The following is a 14,275-nucleotide window of genomic DNA, read 5'->3' on the forward strand; positions in this document are numbered from 1 at the left end:
AATGAGAGGAAGCAAACTTCCAGGTTCGTAAGCCAGCCTGAATATGCAGGCGTGAAAGTTTCCACTTCCCTCAAGCAGCAGTGTTCAGTGGGTTTCTTAGTGTGAACATAACTCGTTCTGCATTTCCAAGGAAGACTGTTACATCCAGAGGGGGGAGGGGAACCTGCAGTTGGGGGGGGGACTGTGACCCTAACCCCGTGGAAGAGTTTTCCAGGGTTTTTTTCTTCCCAGAGGCACAGTGTGCAGTTAGAATTCACTTTTCCCCTCCTGTTTGAGTTTACTTAGGCTTAACAGCTCTAAAGGCAGAACATAACTGCAGTTCTTTTGGGCCCTTCTTTGTGGCTCCCTCTGATCTCGTCCTCCTCTTGCAGTTCTACGTCATAGAATACGCCGCTTGCGATGCCATCTACAATGAAATCGTCACGTTGGAGCGGCTGCGGCCTGTCAACCCCAGCAAAGTGGCCACCAAGTGCAGCTTTTTCAAAGTCACCATTGCGGTACCAGAGGATCTCAAGGAGGCGTGAGTGTTAACATAAACACAATTCAAATTGCTGGTGCTGACCTTTAAAGCCCTAAACGGCCCCGGCCCAGTATACCTGAAGGAGCGTCTCCACCCCCATTGCTCAGCCCAGACACTGAGGTCCAGCTCCGAGGGCCTTCTGGCGGTTCCCTCCCTGCGAGAAGCCAAGTTACAGGGAACCAGGCAGAGGGCCTTCTCTGTAGTGGCACCCTCCCTGTGGAACGCCTTCCCTTCAGATGCCAAGGAGATAAAGAACTGCACAACTATTAGAAAACATCTGAAGGCAGCCCTGTATCAGGAAGTTTTTAATGTTTGATGCTTTATTATGTTATATATTCTGTAATCCGCCAGAGTGGCTGGGGATACCCAGCCATATGGGTGTGGTATTAACAACAACAACAACAACAACAACTGTGTGTGGGAGAGGGGGAGCTTGTCTGCCAAATCCACATTCTTTCTGATTCAAATCTCTATCAGCCCACATCTGCCTGGGATTGATTTTGCTTGCACTGTACAGACATTTGCTCCATCTGAAGGGAAAGAAGCCTAAGAGCTTCTTAACAGAAGGGAAGTAGGTTTCAGGAGGTGCGCTGTTGAATGAGTCAACTTTTCTGAATAAGCAATATGTAAGGCGCTGTGGGTTAAACCACAGAGCCTAGGGCTTGCTGATCAGAAGGTCAATGGTTCGAATCCCCATGACAGGGTGAGCTCCCGTTGCTCAGTCCCTGCTCCTACCAACCTAGCAGTTCGAAAGCACATCAAAGTGCAAGTAGATAAATAGGTACCGCTCTGGCGGGAAAGTAAACGGCGTTTCCGTGCGCTGCTCTGGTTCGCCAGAAGCGGCTTAGTCCTGCTGGCCACATGACCCGGAAGCTGGACGCCGGCTCCCTCGGCCAGGAAAGCGAGATGAGCGCTGCAACCCCAGAGTCGGCCACGACTGGACCTAACGGTCAGGGGTCCCTTTACCTTTAAGGCCTTCTTAAACCAAATGTGAAGGGAAATGTTCACTGCATTTCTCCATCCTTGGGCAGTAGTCATTCTAGTCTCAGCCCACAAATATATAACAAGAGTTTTACAAACTAGTTCTGCACCGTCCTTCTCAAACGTTGGTAGTAAACGTAGCCTGGCATCGAGACTCCCTGGGCTGCCTTCAATCTCAGAGATCTCTTGTAAAACCTTTCTCCAAACCTCATGTACAGATTCACAGGTCCACCGCATGTGGAAGCCTGAACTTTCAGCATCTCAGGTTGGCGTCCACACTTTTCGGAAGGTTCTTACCGTTCCTCTGTTTCCTCTTCGCAGCTGCTCAAACGAGAACGTGCACAAGGAGTTCAAGAAAGCTGTGAGCGCGAACTGCATCTTCCTCAGTTCCACTAGCAGTGAGCTCGTCATTCTCGTAAGGGTCTTCCTCCTCTGTTCCGGGGGTGGCGTCTGCCTGCTTAGCTGAACCAAGTTGGGAGGAAAATGCCTGGGACTTGTTCTCAGAGCCGGAACCTGTGCGGCTCTTCACTCCCCTCTAGTGGCAGGAACTGCAGATGACCGCTAAATGCGCAACTGCAACTTCTACATCTGCTTGGTGTAGCTCTTGCATATTTCTCGTCCAGACCTGTGAAGGATTTCTCGTTTTGCGCTTGGGACATGATAAAGGGCATCTTCCCAGGATGGCCAGTGTGGAGTGGGGGAGTTCTCTCACTTCAGAGGAAATGATCCTCTCCAGGACCTGTGGTTTCCGTGTTAAATTTCCTTTAATTTTAACTGGGTGGATAATAATAATAATAATAATAATAATAATAATAATAATAATAATTTTTATTTATACCCCACCCTCCCCAGCCAAGGCCAGGCTCAGAGCGGCTAACAAGCAATAATAAAAACAAGCGGAATGAATACAACTTAAAAACAACATTAAAATATTAAAATGTAGCTTCATCGCAGGAGGAGAAAGGAAAAGAAAGAAGAAAGAGAGGGAGGGAATCAAATTGGCTCCAAGCCAAAGGCCAGGCGGAACAACTCTGTCTTACAGGCCCTGCGGAAAGAAATCAGATCCTGCAGAGCCCTGGTCTCATGAGGCAGAGCGTTCCACCAGGCCGGAGCCAGAGTTGAAAAGGATAACTGACAGCTTGAATTCTTGTTAGACTAAACACCTTAAAACCTGGTGGGGCGATTCTGTGTCGTAGGCTCACCTGTGTTCTTGGTTTGCCAGCACATGGCGGCCTAACTAACCTTTGCTCTCTCTCTCTCTCCCTGCAGTCCACAAACGAGTCCACCGTCAAGAGGGCGTCTCTGCTGGGCGACATGCACTTGCGCAGCATCCGGACTAAGCTGATGCTCATGTCCCGGAATGAGGAGGCCAACAAACACTTGGAGGTGAGAGAGGGGGGGGACCCTCCAAGTGCCACAGCGCCCCCTGAGTGCAGGAGCGGAGAAGTCTCTGGCTCAGGACTAGCTGACAGTAGCTGCCATCCTGGGCCCGAAGGACAGGAGTGCAAAGCGGGGAGGCAGAAGGGTGCCTTTCTAAAAAGCGAAGCAGTGCTGGACAATGCAGTGTTTCAGTTTGGGAGAACTCCCTGCCAGATACAGATGCCAGAAGATGGCCAGAGGCCCATCTGGTTCTCCCAGTTGGCCAGCCAGGTACCTCTTATGGGAAACCTGCAAGCAGGACCCCAGCCAAAAGAGCCACTCTCCCCTCCTGCGGTTTCCAGCAGCTGGTATTTGGAAAGCACGCTTCTGCCTCCAGCTGTGGGCGCAGCGTTCTGTGAAAGTCACAAGCTTGCCATAATAATAATAATAATAATAATAATAATAATAATAATAATAATATATTATTTATACCCCGCCCATCTGGCTGAGTTTCCCCAGCCACTCTGGGCGGCTCTCAATCGAGTGTTAAAAACAATACAGCATTAAATATTAAAAATCTCCGTAAACAGGGCTGCCTTCAGATGTCTTCTAAATGTCAGGTAGTTGTTCTTCTCTTTGACATCTGTTGGGCGGGGGGGGGGGGAGTTCCACAGGGTGGGCGCCACCACCGAGAAGGCCTTCTGCCTGGTTCCCTGTAGCTTTGCTTCTCGCAGGGAGGGAACCGCCAAAAGGCGCTCGGCACTGGACCTCAGCGTCCGGGCAGAATGATGGGGGTGGGGACACTCCTTCAGTTATTCAGGACAGAGGCTCTTTAGGGCTTTAAAGGTCAGCACCAACACTTTGAATTGTGCTCAGAAACATACTGGGAGCCAATGCAGATCTCTCAGGACCGGTGTTACGTGGTCCCAGCGGCCGCTCCCAGTCCCCAGTCTAGCTGCCGCATTCTGGATTAGTTGCAGTTTCCGGGTCACCTTCAAAGGTAGCCCCACGTAGAGCGCATTGCAGTAGTCCAAGTGGGAGATAACTAGAGCATGTGTCACTCTTGCAAGACAGTCTGCGGGCAGGAAGGGTCTCATCCTGTGTTCCAGGTGGAGCTGATAGACAGCTGCCCTGGACATAGAACTGACGTGCACCTCCATGGACAGCGGTGAGTCCACAATGACTCCCAGGCTGCGCACCTGGTCTTTCAGGGGCACAGTTGCCCCATTCAGGACCCATGTGCCAGCGTTAGTTGATCCAGTCTAATAAGACCTGCTCTGTCTCCAAGCGTGGCTGCCTGGCCTGAATGTTGGGCCTTTTGTGGGGGGTGAGGGCCCAGGCTTGAAAAGAGAGGTGGGACTCACGCAACTTCTGAGGGCTGTTTCCCATCGTGCCTCTGCCTCTCCCCCCAGACGAGTAAGCAGCTGGCGTCGGCATTCCAGGAGGAGTTCACGGTGCGGGAGGACCTGATGGGGCTGGCCATCGGAACCCACGGGGCCAACATCCAGCAGGCCCGGAAAGTGCTGGGCGTCACTGCCATTGAGCTGGACGAAGAGACCTGCACCTTCCGCATCTACGGGGAGGTAGGGGCCGGGGCTGCTTCTAGACTTCTGGGAGGTGGGCTGGGCTGCTTTCGTTTCGCTTGGTGCTGGTGTGTAGAGAAAAGGAACAAAGACCCACCTGATAAATGAATCCTGTGAGGGGGGCCGGAAACTCTGGTTGTGGGGCTTGGTAAGCAAGGCGGCTTTAACTGAGGAGGAACAAACTTCGGGGTCTTTTGGCCTGGAGGGAGAAAGGCCCGGCGTGTGGCTGTGCAGTGGGAGGATCTGCAAACAGTATGTCAGGCCTGAGCAGCCTTGGTGGCCTAAAACCTCGCAAGCCACCAGCATTGTGTGTTGAGATGCTTGGCATTCTGTTCCTTTTTGCTCCTCCGCAGACCCCGGAAGCCTGCAAGCAGGCCAGGAGCTTCCTCGAATTCTCCGAAGACTCTGTTCAAGTCCCTCGGAACCTAGTCGGTGAGTGAGGCAGTTTTCTAGCTCCAGGACGAAACCTGATGGAGCCTCCCATTCTTTCTCTCCCTTCACAAAAACCTATGTTTGTGAAACCAGATTTGGAAGCCAGTGCTAGCTTTGAGTTTGCTTGGGAGTTGAGTTGCAGCAATTCTGCTTCAGAAAACCCAGGATTTAGTTGCACAAGACATGCAGGGGAAGGTTCAGACCAAGACACTTGGGAATCTGGTTGGCAGAGCTGTTTCTCAAGCAAAGATCTGTTGCATAGATTTTCCTCAAACAAAGAAGGGAAGGCCATCAATGATTTTCCTTCCCTGTCGTTGGCAACGAGTGCAAATGTACGAGGGTGTGTGTGCAAAAAGGGGCTCTTTTTTGGATGGAGGTGTTGTTTACTAGTGGGTTTCCTCATCCATTGACCTGTCCCCCTCCAAGGCACTATGGTGCCAATTTGCAAGTGACTTGGCGCTAGGGACATAGAGTTAAGGCGGCAGAGCATCGTGCTATCAGCCTGTGTGTGCTTGATTTGCGCACGCCCTTCAACTCCCCGTCTTCATTTGCCCCCTGCAGGGAAAGTGATAGGCAAGAACGGCAAAGTCATCCAGGAGATCGTGGACAAATCCGGCGTGGTCCGAGTTCGGGTGGAAGGCGACAATGACAAGAAGAACCCCAGGGAGGAGGTAAATTGGGCTGCCGAGCGGAGAAGCCACAGCAGCAGCTTCTTCCTGTGTGGGTCCCCTGCCCCAGTTCCCAAGCCCCAGGTTTCCGTCTCTTCTCAAAGCCACAGTGTCCCACGTTTGCCCACATCCCACGCCCCATCAAATCATCACATCTGCGTTTGTCTGCTTTCAGTCCTTGCTGGCTGGTCCAGTTTGTCCCCTGGCTAAAGCTGTCCAAGACACAGACATTGGACAAGAACCAAATGTATGTCTCTGACTCTTTCTTGCTTTCTTTCTTGGATCCCGATAATCTTTCCCTCTCAAACTCACACGGGCCTGCCCTCTGTCCCGCTCTGGTCGAAACTCTGCTTTCCCAGAGCACAAAACGTCATCCCTTTGGTTTAACTGGGATGCCTCTGCGGGGAACGTTGACTAATGGGCTTTAAAGCTGGCAGCCCTGGTAACCTCTCTGTCTTCTGCCTGGGTAAAAGGTGCCCGCTCTTTGCCAACCTCCCTGTCTCCTTTCCCCAGGGGATGGTCCCTTTCATCTTTGTGGGAACGCGGGAGAACATCAGCAATGCGCAGGCGCTGCTGGAGTACCATCTCTCCTACCTTCAGGTAAGGCCGCTGGTGTGGTTCTCCTGGGCTGTGGCGAGGGAGGATGGGGCCACAGGGCAAGCCTGCTTCCATCGCCCTGGGGCCAGAGCCATCTTCGCCAGACCCCTCCATTTCGGGACACAGGTGCAGAATGTTGGAACTGCCGCCCGGTTCTGTGGACCTCTGCCTCCCCCCCCCCAGGTGCTGACATGTTGATGTTTAAAGATCAGCATCATGGGAGGGCAGCTTTCTAGCTACCCCTCCTCCTTCCTCTTGGAATCTGCTGCAGATCTCTGAGCAAGATCACAGGACAGGTCTTTCCAGGACCAAGGGGAAACTGTCAATCTCCTTTTTTATTTTTGCTGTTGGGTGCTGGATATTGCTTACAGCACTGAATTTTTGGGGTTGGTTTTTTGGGGTATGTTAGTATACTTACTGGGGACGTGGGTGGCGCTGTGGGTTAAACCACAGAGCCTAGGACTTGCCGATCAGAAGGTTGGCGGTTCGAATCCCCGTGATGGGGTGAGCTCCCGTTGCTCGGTCCCTGCTCCTGCCAACCTAGCAGTTCGAAAGCATGTCAAAAAGTTCAAGTAGATAAATAGGAAGGTAAACGGCGTTTCCGTGCGCTGCTCTGGTTCACCAGAAGCGGCTTAGTCCTGCTGGCCACATGACCTGGAAGCTGTATGCCGGCTCCCTCGGCCAGTAAAGCGAGATGAGCACCGCAACCCCAGAGTCGGCCACAACTGGGCCTAACGGTCGGGGTCCCTTTACCTTTACTATACTTACTATGGTTATAAAATTTCATTTTGCACTGTTTGGTTTTGAATTGCAGTCCTGTTTTCTTTGAGTGTGTGGTTTTAGGGGGGGGGCATAGAAAGCGGCATACAAATAAAATGAGTGAAGTCCAGAAGGTGTAGCTGGGGTGCCCCCTGAATGCTTTTGTGCAGTTCTTTTGGGGAAGGCGCTTGGGGGCCCTGGAAGAGTCCTGACCATTTGTGTCCTTCCTGCCCGACTTTCCCCCAGCTTTTTTCAAGCGCTGCTGAGAGACGGCCGGCGTAAATTCCACGGCACTCTTGAAGCAGACAGACACTCTTCCCTCCTTCTCTGCGAGGCCCTTGGCTCCTCCCTGACTGGGGGTGGGGGTGGCCTGGGGCCTTGTTCTCAGCCCCTTTCCCCTTCCCCCTGCTAGGAGGTGGAGCAGCTGCGCCTGGAGCGGCTGCAGATCGATGAGCAGCTGCGCCAGATCGGCCTGGGCTTCCGCCCCCTCTCCAACCGGTCGGATAAGGAGCGGGGCGGCTACACCACGGACGAGAGCACTTCCTCCTCCCTGCACGGCACGCGGACCTACGGGGGCAGCTACGGTGGGCGCGGCGGCCGTGGGCGCAGGGGACCCAACTCTGGCTATGGTGAGTTGGGTGAGGCCTGCTATATTCCTGGTGGCAAAGGACTGTGCCCAGAATATCTGGGGATTGCACACGTGGAAGAGCTCTTTGTATCACATTGCTAACATCCCTCCAAATCAGCTGTTTAACATCAAATTAGTTGTTTAGCATTCCACCATATCAGCCATTTAACATCCCTCCAAATCAGCCATTTAACATCAAATCAGTTGTTTAGCATCCCACCAAATCAGCCATTTAACATCAAATCAGTTTCGCATCTCACCAAATCAGCCGTTTAACCTCAAATCAGTTGTATAGCATTGGAAGCAGGAAAGACAATGAGTGGGAACAGGTCCACTCTCCTCGCTCCAGAACAACTGGAGGGCAGAACGTTAGCAGTTTGGGAAGAAGCTCTTGTGCCCGGTGCTGGCTGTTGGATCAGGATAGCGAACTACCTGTGAGTGTGTTCAGTGGTGCCCCTGTCTGGATTGGGAATGAATATCTTCTACCTGGGGTGGGGAGGTTCTGTGGACAACCAAGTTCATTGCTCTGTGTGAAACGTGGTTGTGCAAGCATTGCCTCAGCTAGTGTGCTTGCCACCTGAAAACTTGATGGAAGCGAGCCTTTATGGTTACAACCATTCAATTATGGGACACCTTCGCGACCGTAAGAGATTCAGGAAGCTCCACCTGTTGGACATTTTAAGCATCTCTTAAAAACTCATTTGGGGCGCAGGTGGCGCTGTGGTCTAAACCACTGAGCCTAGGGCTTGCCGATCAGAAGGTCGGCGGTTCGAATCCCCTCGACGGGGTGAGCTCCTGTTGCTCGGTCCCTGCTCCTGCCAACCTAGCAGTTCGAAAGCACGTCCAAAGTGCAAGTAGATAAATAGGTACCACTCTGGCGGGAAGGTAAACGGCGTTTCTGTGCGCTGCTCTGGTTTCGCCAGAAGTGGCTTAGTCCTGCTGGCCACATGACCCGGAAGCTGTATGCCGGCTCCCTCGGCCAGTAAAGCGAGATGAGCGCCACAACCCCACAGTCGTCTGCGACTGAACTTAACTGTCAGGGGTCCTTTACCTTTACTTTTAAAAACTCATTTGCCTATGTTGAAGATTAGGAGCATTTATCCTGCTTGCTGTGGCAAATTTGCTGCATGCTGATCTCCATTTGTGGAAATTTTACGGTATTTAGGATATTTCGACATTTAATACTTTTAGAGTCTTGTAAAGCAGTTAGAGCAGCGGTTCTCAACCTGCGGATCCCCAGATGTTGTTGGACTACAACTCCCATCATCCCTGAGCTCTGGCCTTGCTAGCTAGGGGTGATGGGAGTTGTAGTTCAACAACATCTGGGGACCCACAGGTTGAGAAAGCCTGAGTTAGAGGTTTTGCTAAATGAAACAGTGAGTGCGACTTCCTGCCTGGAGGCAAGCAGTCTCCTGAAGCGTCTGTAACCTGAGGTACCACTGTATTTCTTGCTGGAAATGATAAACCGATTTAGGCCGCCAGCAGTCTTTTCCCCTGCTGCACAGGTTCACCTGCAGCATCCAGACTCAAAAAGGGGTGGGGTGTCTGCTGAGAGCAGCTTGCCGGAGCCCCTGCTCTAAGCCCCACCACTTAAGTTCCCACTTGCGCCCCCCTCTTTCCTCACCTCGCCTCCCTAGCTACCAACTCGGATGTGTCCAACGCTTCGGAAACAGAGTCGGAAAAGAGAGAGGACTACGAGTGCCCGCCGCTCAGTGACCGTGACCATCGCCCGGAGGACAACCGCAGGCGGCCAGGGGTGGGGCGGGGACGGGGCCCTGCTCCGGCGCCTCGTGGAAGTAGCAGCAGTGGAGGAGGCAGCAGCAAGTACAACAGCTCCTCCATCAGTTCAGGTACGAAAGAAGCGGAAGCCTTTTTGAGATCCCCGCAGCCAGAAAGCGGGCACACTCCATCACTCCTGTGTCCCAAACCTTGAGCAGGATGTTCCTGGGCTGGGTGGCCAGCTGGATTCAAGCGTTGCTGTGACTTGGTGGGTGAACAGCCTAAAGACACCTCCCCTCCCATCAGTGGCTGTTGAGCTCTGGATTTCCTAGGACAAAGGCCTAGGACAGGGTGGTCTAACATGTGGTAGCCTTTGAGGCCTTTTTTTTTGGAACATTTGACACCCTAACACTGCCCCCCACAAAGCCAGGTGAGCAAGGCTTTGGGAAGGCAGTGTGAGGACCCTCTGACAGGGTCCTAGAGTCCTCCAGCCTCCGACCCAAAGCCTATTTCGCATTTTACCAGCTTTGGGAAGGAGCTGGGAGGCCTCTAGGACCATAGCTGTGAACTTACAGATTTGAAAACAAGGGAGCAGCAGCCTTGAAAATAAGGGACCGGTAGCCAAAATAAGGGATTTTAGTCAACCAGTTAAAAGGGACCAGATAATTTTGGAGAGCAGCGCCGGTTTTTAGCCCTTCGTTTCCAGAGGTTGCTGCTCAAGACACCAGCCGATGAAACACTGCAATTAAATAACTACAAGCATTAACCACTTTTTGCGCAAAACGAAGTCCAAGCTACGAAGATGCTGCTGCAGTTCTGTACCTTTTCTCTCGTACTCCATCTGCAGCTCTCAATTCCATCAGGTGGGGCGGGAGGAAGGGGGGGGGAAATAGCGCCCAAAGTAAACCCGCAGATCAGACCATCTATGCTAGTCTACCACTACAGATCTATGGGAGAAGCGTTTGCGGTCCTTCCCTTATAGCCCTTGGAACACCTGCCCACGCCTCTGCCTCCTCCTCTTCCTCCTCTCTCTGAACTGCTTTCTCTATGGTTGCCCTCGCTCTCCTCTCAAGGCTCCTCAGCAATTCATAGACCATGCCAGGCTGCCCATCTCGTTCGGGTCCTTTGGCGGCACAGCCGCAGTACGGCCTAGTGGCGGTGACGGGCAGAGGGGAGGCCCCAGGCAGAGACGCTCAGTTCGGCGGCCGCGAGGAGGGTGGCGGCGGAAGGGCCCGAGGCTCCCGCCAGTCCCAGTGCGAAGGGGTTCCCAGGGGCCGAGGCTTATGAGAGGAAGCCGGAGGGGGGCGGGCCGGGCAGCCAAGCAACACAGTTGGAGCCTCCCTCCTCCCTGGCCGGCAGGGAGGGAGAGGAGCTGCTTCCTTTGAAACCTGGGAAATTTAAGGAACATGGATCAATAAGGGACAGCAGTGGGACACGGCGCTGGGATAAGTGCTGTCTCCCCAAATAAGGGACGCTTGACAGCTATGTCTAGGACCCTTCCCCAGAGCCTTTTCACCTCTTCCGCTAAGCCTGGTGCCCTGCTTCTCCAGCCTCGGGAAGGCGGGCCGCGGGGGCGGGCATCAAGTTTTGACCTCCCCGCCACCTTGCGCAACAAAGACAGTTGACTAGCGGCATCTTTCCTCTGCAGTATTGAAAGACCCCGACAGCAACCCTTACAGCCTGCTGGACAACACCGAAACTGACCAGACCGCGGACACGGACGCCAGCGAGTCGCAGCCCGTCAGCAACCGCCGACGTCGGTCCCGCCGACGCCGCACTGATGAAGACGCCACCATGATGGACGGAGGCCTGGAGTCGGACAACAACATGTCTGTCAACGAGAACGGCCTGGGTGAGTGGAGGGTGGGGCAGGCCCGTTCCCAGCCGTAGGCTGTGGGGATCAGGAAGAGCTAGGAGTTGGGAGAATGACGTGAAAGATGAGGCTTGTGGGCTCTTTCTCTTGGTGGGGCAGGCCCCTACCTGCCTTCCCCGCCAGCTTTTAAATACCTGCTGAAAACTTCCCTATTCCTGTTCTGAAGTATGGCTGCAATATTTTTTTTTAACTTGTTTTATCTTTTTGTAAACTGCTTTTAAGGTTGTTGGTTTTTTTGCAACCAAGAGGCGTACAAATTTTATGAGATAAATGGCTATACAGTGGTACCTCGGGTTACATATGCTTCAGGTTACAGACTGTGCTAACCCAGAAATAGTGCTTCGGGTTAAGAACTTTGCTTCAGGATGAGAACAGAAATTGTGCTCCGGCAGCGCGGCGGCAGCGGGAGACCCCATTAGCTAAAGTGGTGCTTCAGGTTAAGAACAGTTTCAGGTTAAGTATGGACCTCCAGAACAAATGATAAGTACTTAACCCAAGGTACCACTGTAAACACATTTTTACAACACGGCAATATAGAAATATATTTGTAAATAAATAAATCCAGTGCTGCTCCTCAAAGTGCCTACTTTGCTTTTAAAGTTGCACCTGTGGTGGCTGGAACTGAGGGTCTGATTCTGCTCACGTTTGGCCAGTTGAGTTCCGTTGTCAATGAGACGAAAGGGGCCATAAATCCTTAACGCACCTCTTTAGCCTGGCCTTTGACACTTGAGGGGTATATTTTTAAGACCCACCTTCTTTTTGTGTTCATAAGTTTTTGTAAACTGTTTCTAATACTGTCCGTGTTTCGATGCTGTAACGCACCCAGGGTCCTTAGGGCAAAGGGAGAGTTATTTTTATTATTAACGAAATAATAATATTTCGTTAATATTAATGTAAGCTGATGGGATCTGAGCTGACTGTGACTACCCAGGAAAGAGAATACAGTGGAACCTCGGGTTAAGAACTTAATTCGTTCTGGAGGTCTATTAACCTGAAACTGTTTTTAACCTGAAGCACCACTTTAGCTTATGGGGTCTCCCGCTGCCGCCTCGCAATTTCTGTTCTCATCCTGAAGCAAGGTTCTTAACCCAAGGTACTATTTCCGGGTTAATGGAGTCTGTAACCTGAAGCGTCTGTAACCCGAGGTACCACTGTACAGTGGAACCTCGGTTGTCAAACGTAATCTGTTCCGGAAGACCGTTCAGCATCCGAAACAATAAACAACCAAGGCGCAAAATCCATTGAAAAAATGGAGGAACGGACCTTGGAAGCCATTTGACTTCCAAGGCGCGTTTGAAAATGGAAGCATTCACTTCCAGGTTGTCTGCGTTCGAAAGCCGAAGCGCTCAATGACCGAGGCCCCACTGTACAGTGGTACCTCGGGCTGCAGACGCTTCCGGTTACAGACGCTTCCGATTACAGACTCCGCTAACCCAGAAATAGTGCTTCAGGTTAAGAACTTTGCTTCAGGATGAGAACAGAAATTGTGCTCCGGTGGCGCGGCAGCAGCAGGAGGCCCCATTAGCTAAAGTGGTGCTTCAGGTTAAGAACAGTTTAAGAATGGACCTCCGGAACGAATTAAGTTCTTAACCCGAGGTACCACTGTAAAAGTATAGCAGAACTGTGGAGGTGGAAGGGGCTGCCAGTGGTCATCTAGTCTAACCACCGCACTTCAGGAATGACAAATCTTGGGAGTCGCTGAGGTTGACAGGCAGCCTTCCTGTCCCTCCTGAGTCCGCCCTGCCTTTTCTCTCCGCCAGAGGAAGAGTCTAAACCGCAGAGACGGAACCGAAGCAGGCGCCGACGCAACCGCGGCAACCGTGTGGACGGCTCCATCAGCCGGGACCGCCAGCAAGGTATCGCCGTTCGGCCTTCCTCTCTTCCTCTGGGGAAAGTTCTGCGCCATCACCTGCTTGGGCTTTTTTCTGTGCGTGACCTTGTGTCTTTTCCCCCTTCCCCATCGCCAACAGTCACCGTAGCCGATTACATTTCCCGAGCAGAGTCTCAAAGCCGTCAACACCCACCGCGCAAAGAGAGCCGAGAGAAGTCATCGGAGGACAACGCACCCAAGCAGAAGGTGAGCAAAGGCCGTGTTTGGGCAGGGTTTTGGAGAGCTTTGTGCCTCGCGGCCCAGAAGGCTGTGTGGGTGTGGGTGTTCCACAGTTTGGGGCACCTGGAACACAAACCTGGCAGCTTCTGAGAAAAACAGCAAGAGGTTTTTCTTTGTAATATTTGGGGTGCGGGGAGCCAGAGAAACCAATTCGGGCTTGTTGCCGCAGCCGCCCTCGGGCTGGTCAGGCTTCTGTGACCCTGCTCCTCAGTCCAGACTGGGAAGCCTGTGATGGTGAAACTGCATTTTGCATATTGATGCTGCGCCATCTTGACGCCTCTGTGAAGTTCTGATCAGGTGCAATAATGTCCTTTTTATACGGAGTGTGGAAGAAGATGGTTGAGAAGTCAGAGAACAGCCATTTTGGGGGAAGTTTATTTTAAACGTGTTAAAAAAAATAGTCGTTTTGCTTTATTTTTTTATTTTTAAGTAAGGTTTCAGCACCTGTTCAAGAACCATTTTTTCCGTCCAAGAAATAAACACCGTAGCTGAAGAAAAATTGTCACCATGAAAGAAATATAAAGATACTACAGTGGTACCTCAGGTTAAGAACTTAATTCGTTCTGGAGGTCCATTCTTAACCTGAAACTGTTCTTAACCTGAAGCACCACTTTAGCTAATGGGGCCTCCCACTGCTGCCGGAGCAAGATTTCTGTTCTCATCCTGAAGCAAAGTTAACAATAATAATAATAATAATAATTTATTTATACCCCGCCCATCTGGCTGAGTCTCCCCAGCCACTCTGGGCGGCTCCTAATCAAGTGTTAAAAACAGTACAGCGTTAAATATTAAAAACTTCCATGAACAGTGCCGCCTTCATATGTCTTCTAAAGATAGGATAGCTGCTTATTTCCTTCATATCTGAAGGGAGGGTGTTCCACAGGGTGGGCGCCACTACCGAGAAGGCCCTCTGTCTGGTACCCTGTAACCTCACTTCTCGCAATGAGGGAACCGCCAGAAGGCCCTCGGCGCTGGAGCTCAGTGTCCGGGCTGAACGATGGGGTGAAGACGCTCCTTCAGGTATACAGGACCGAGGCCGTTTAGGG

At 52.0% G+C, this 14,275-nt stretch overlaps 1 protein-coding gene across 2 annotated transcripts in view; it reads left to right on the top strand.

Annotated features, from left to right (window-relative positions):
- FXR2 (FMR1 autosomal homolog 2) overlaps positions 1–14,275 on the top strand; it is a 31,367-nt gene that overhangs the window by 15,199 nt on the left and 1,893 nt on the right. The window contains exons 5-17 of one of the 2 annotated variants that reach the window (XM_083580947.1): positions 372–520; positions 1,823–1,916; positions 2,771–2,887; positions 4,273–4,443; positions 4,797–4,875; positions 5,437–5,546; positions 5,719–5,790; positions 6,057–6,143; positions 7,312–7,528; positions 9,165–9,377; positions 10,895–11,098; positions 12,880–12,975; positions 13,090–13,196. In XM_083580947.1, the coding sequence (XP_083437073.1) occupies positions 372–520; positions 1,823–1,916; positions 2,771–2,887; positions 4,273–4,443; positions 4,797–4,875; positions 5,437–5,546; positions 5,719–5,790; positions 6,057–6,143; positions 7,312–7,528; positions 9,165–9,377; positions 10,895–11,098; positions 12,880–12,975; positions 13,090–13,196 (1,716 nt within the window). The remainder of the gene's footprint in view (positions 1–371; positions 521–1,822; positions 1,917–2,770; positions 2,888–4,272; positions 4,444–4,796; positions 4,876–5,436; positions 5,547–5,718; positions 5,791–6,056; positions 6,144–7,311; positions 7,529–9,164; positions 9,378–10,894; positions 11,099–12,879; positions 12,976–13,089; positions 13,197–14,275) is intronic. The other variant, XM_083580946.1, reaches the window with a different exon arrangement.

The sequence above is a fragment of the Podarcis filfolensis genome (genome assembly GCF_964270895.1).
Source record: "Podarcis filfolensis genome assembly, chromosome: 13".
Taxonomy (NCBI): domain Eukaryota; kingdom Metazoa; phylum Chordata; class Lepidosauria; order Squamata; family Lacertidae; genus Podarcis; species Podarcis filfolensis.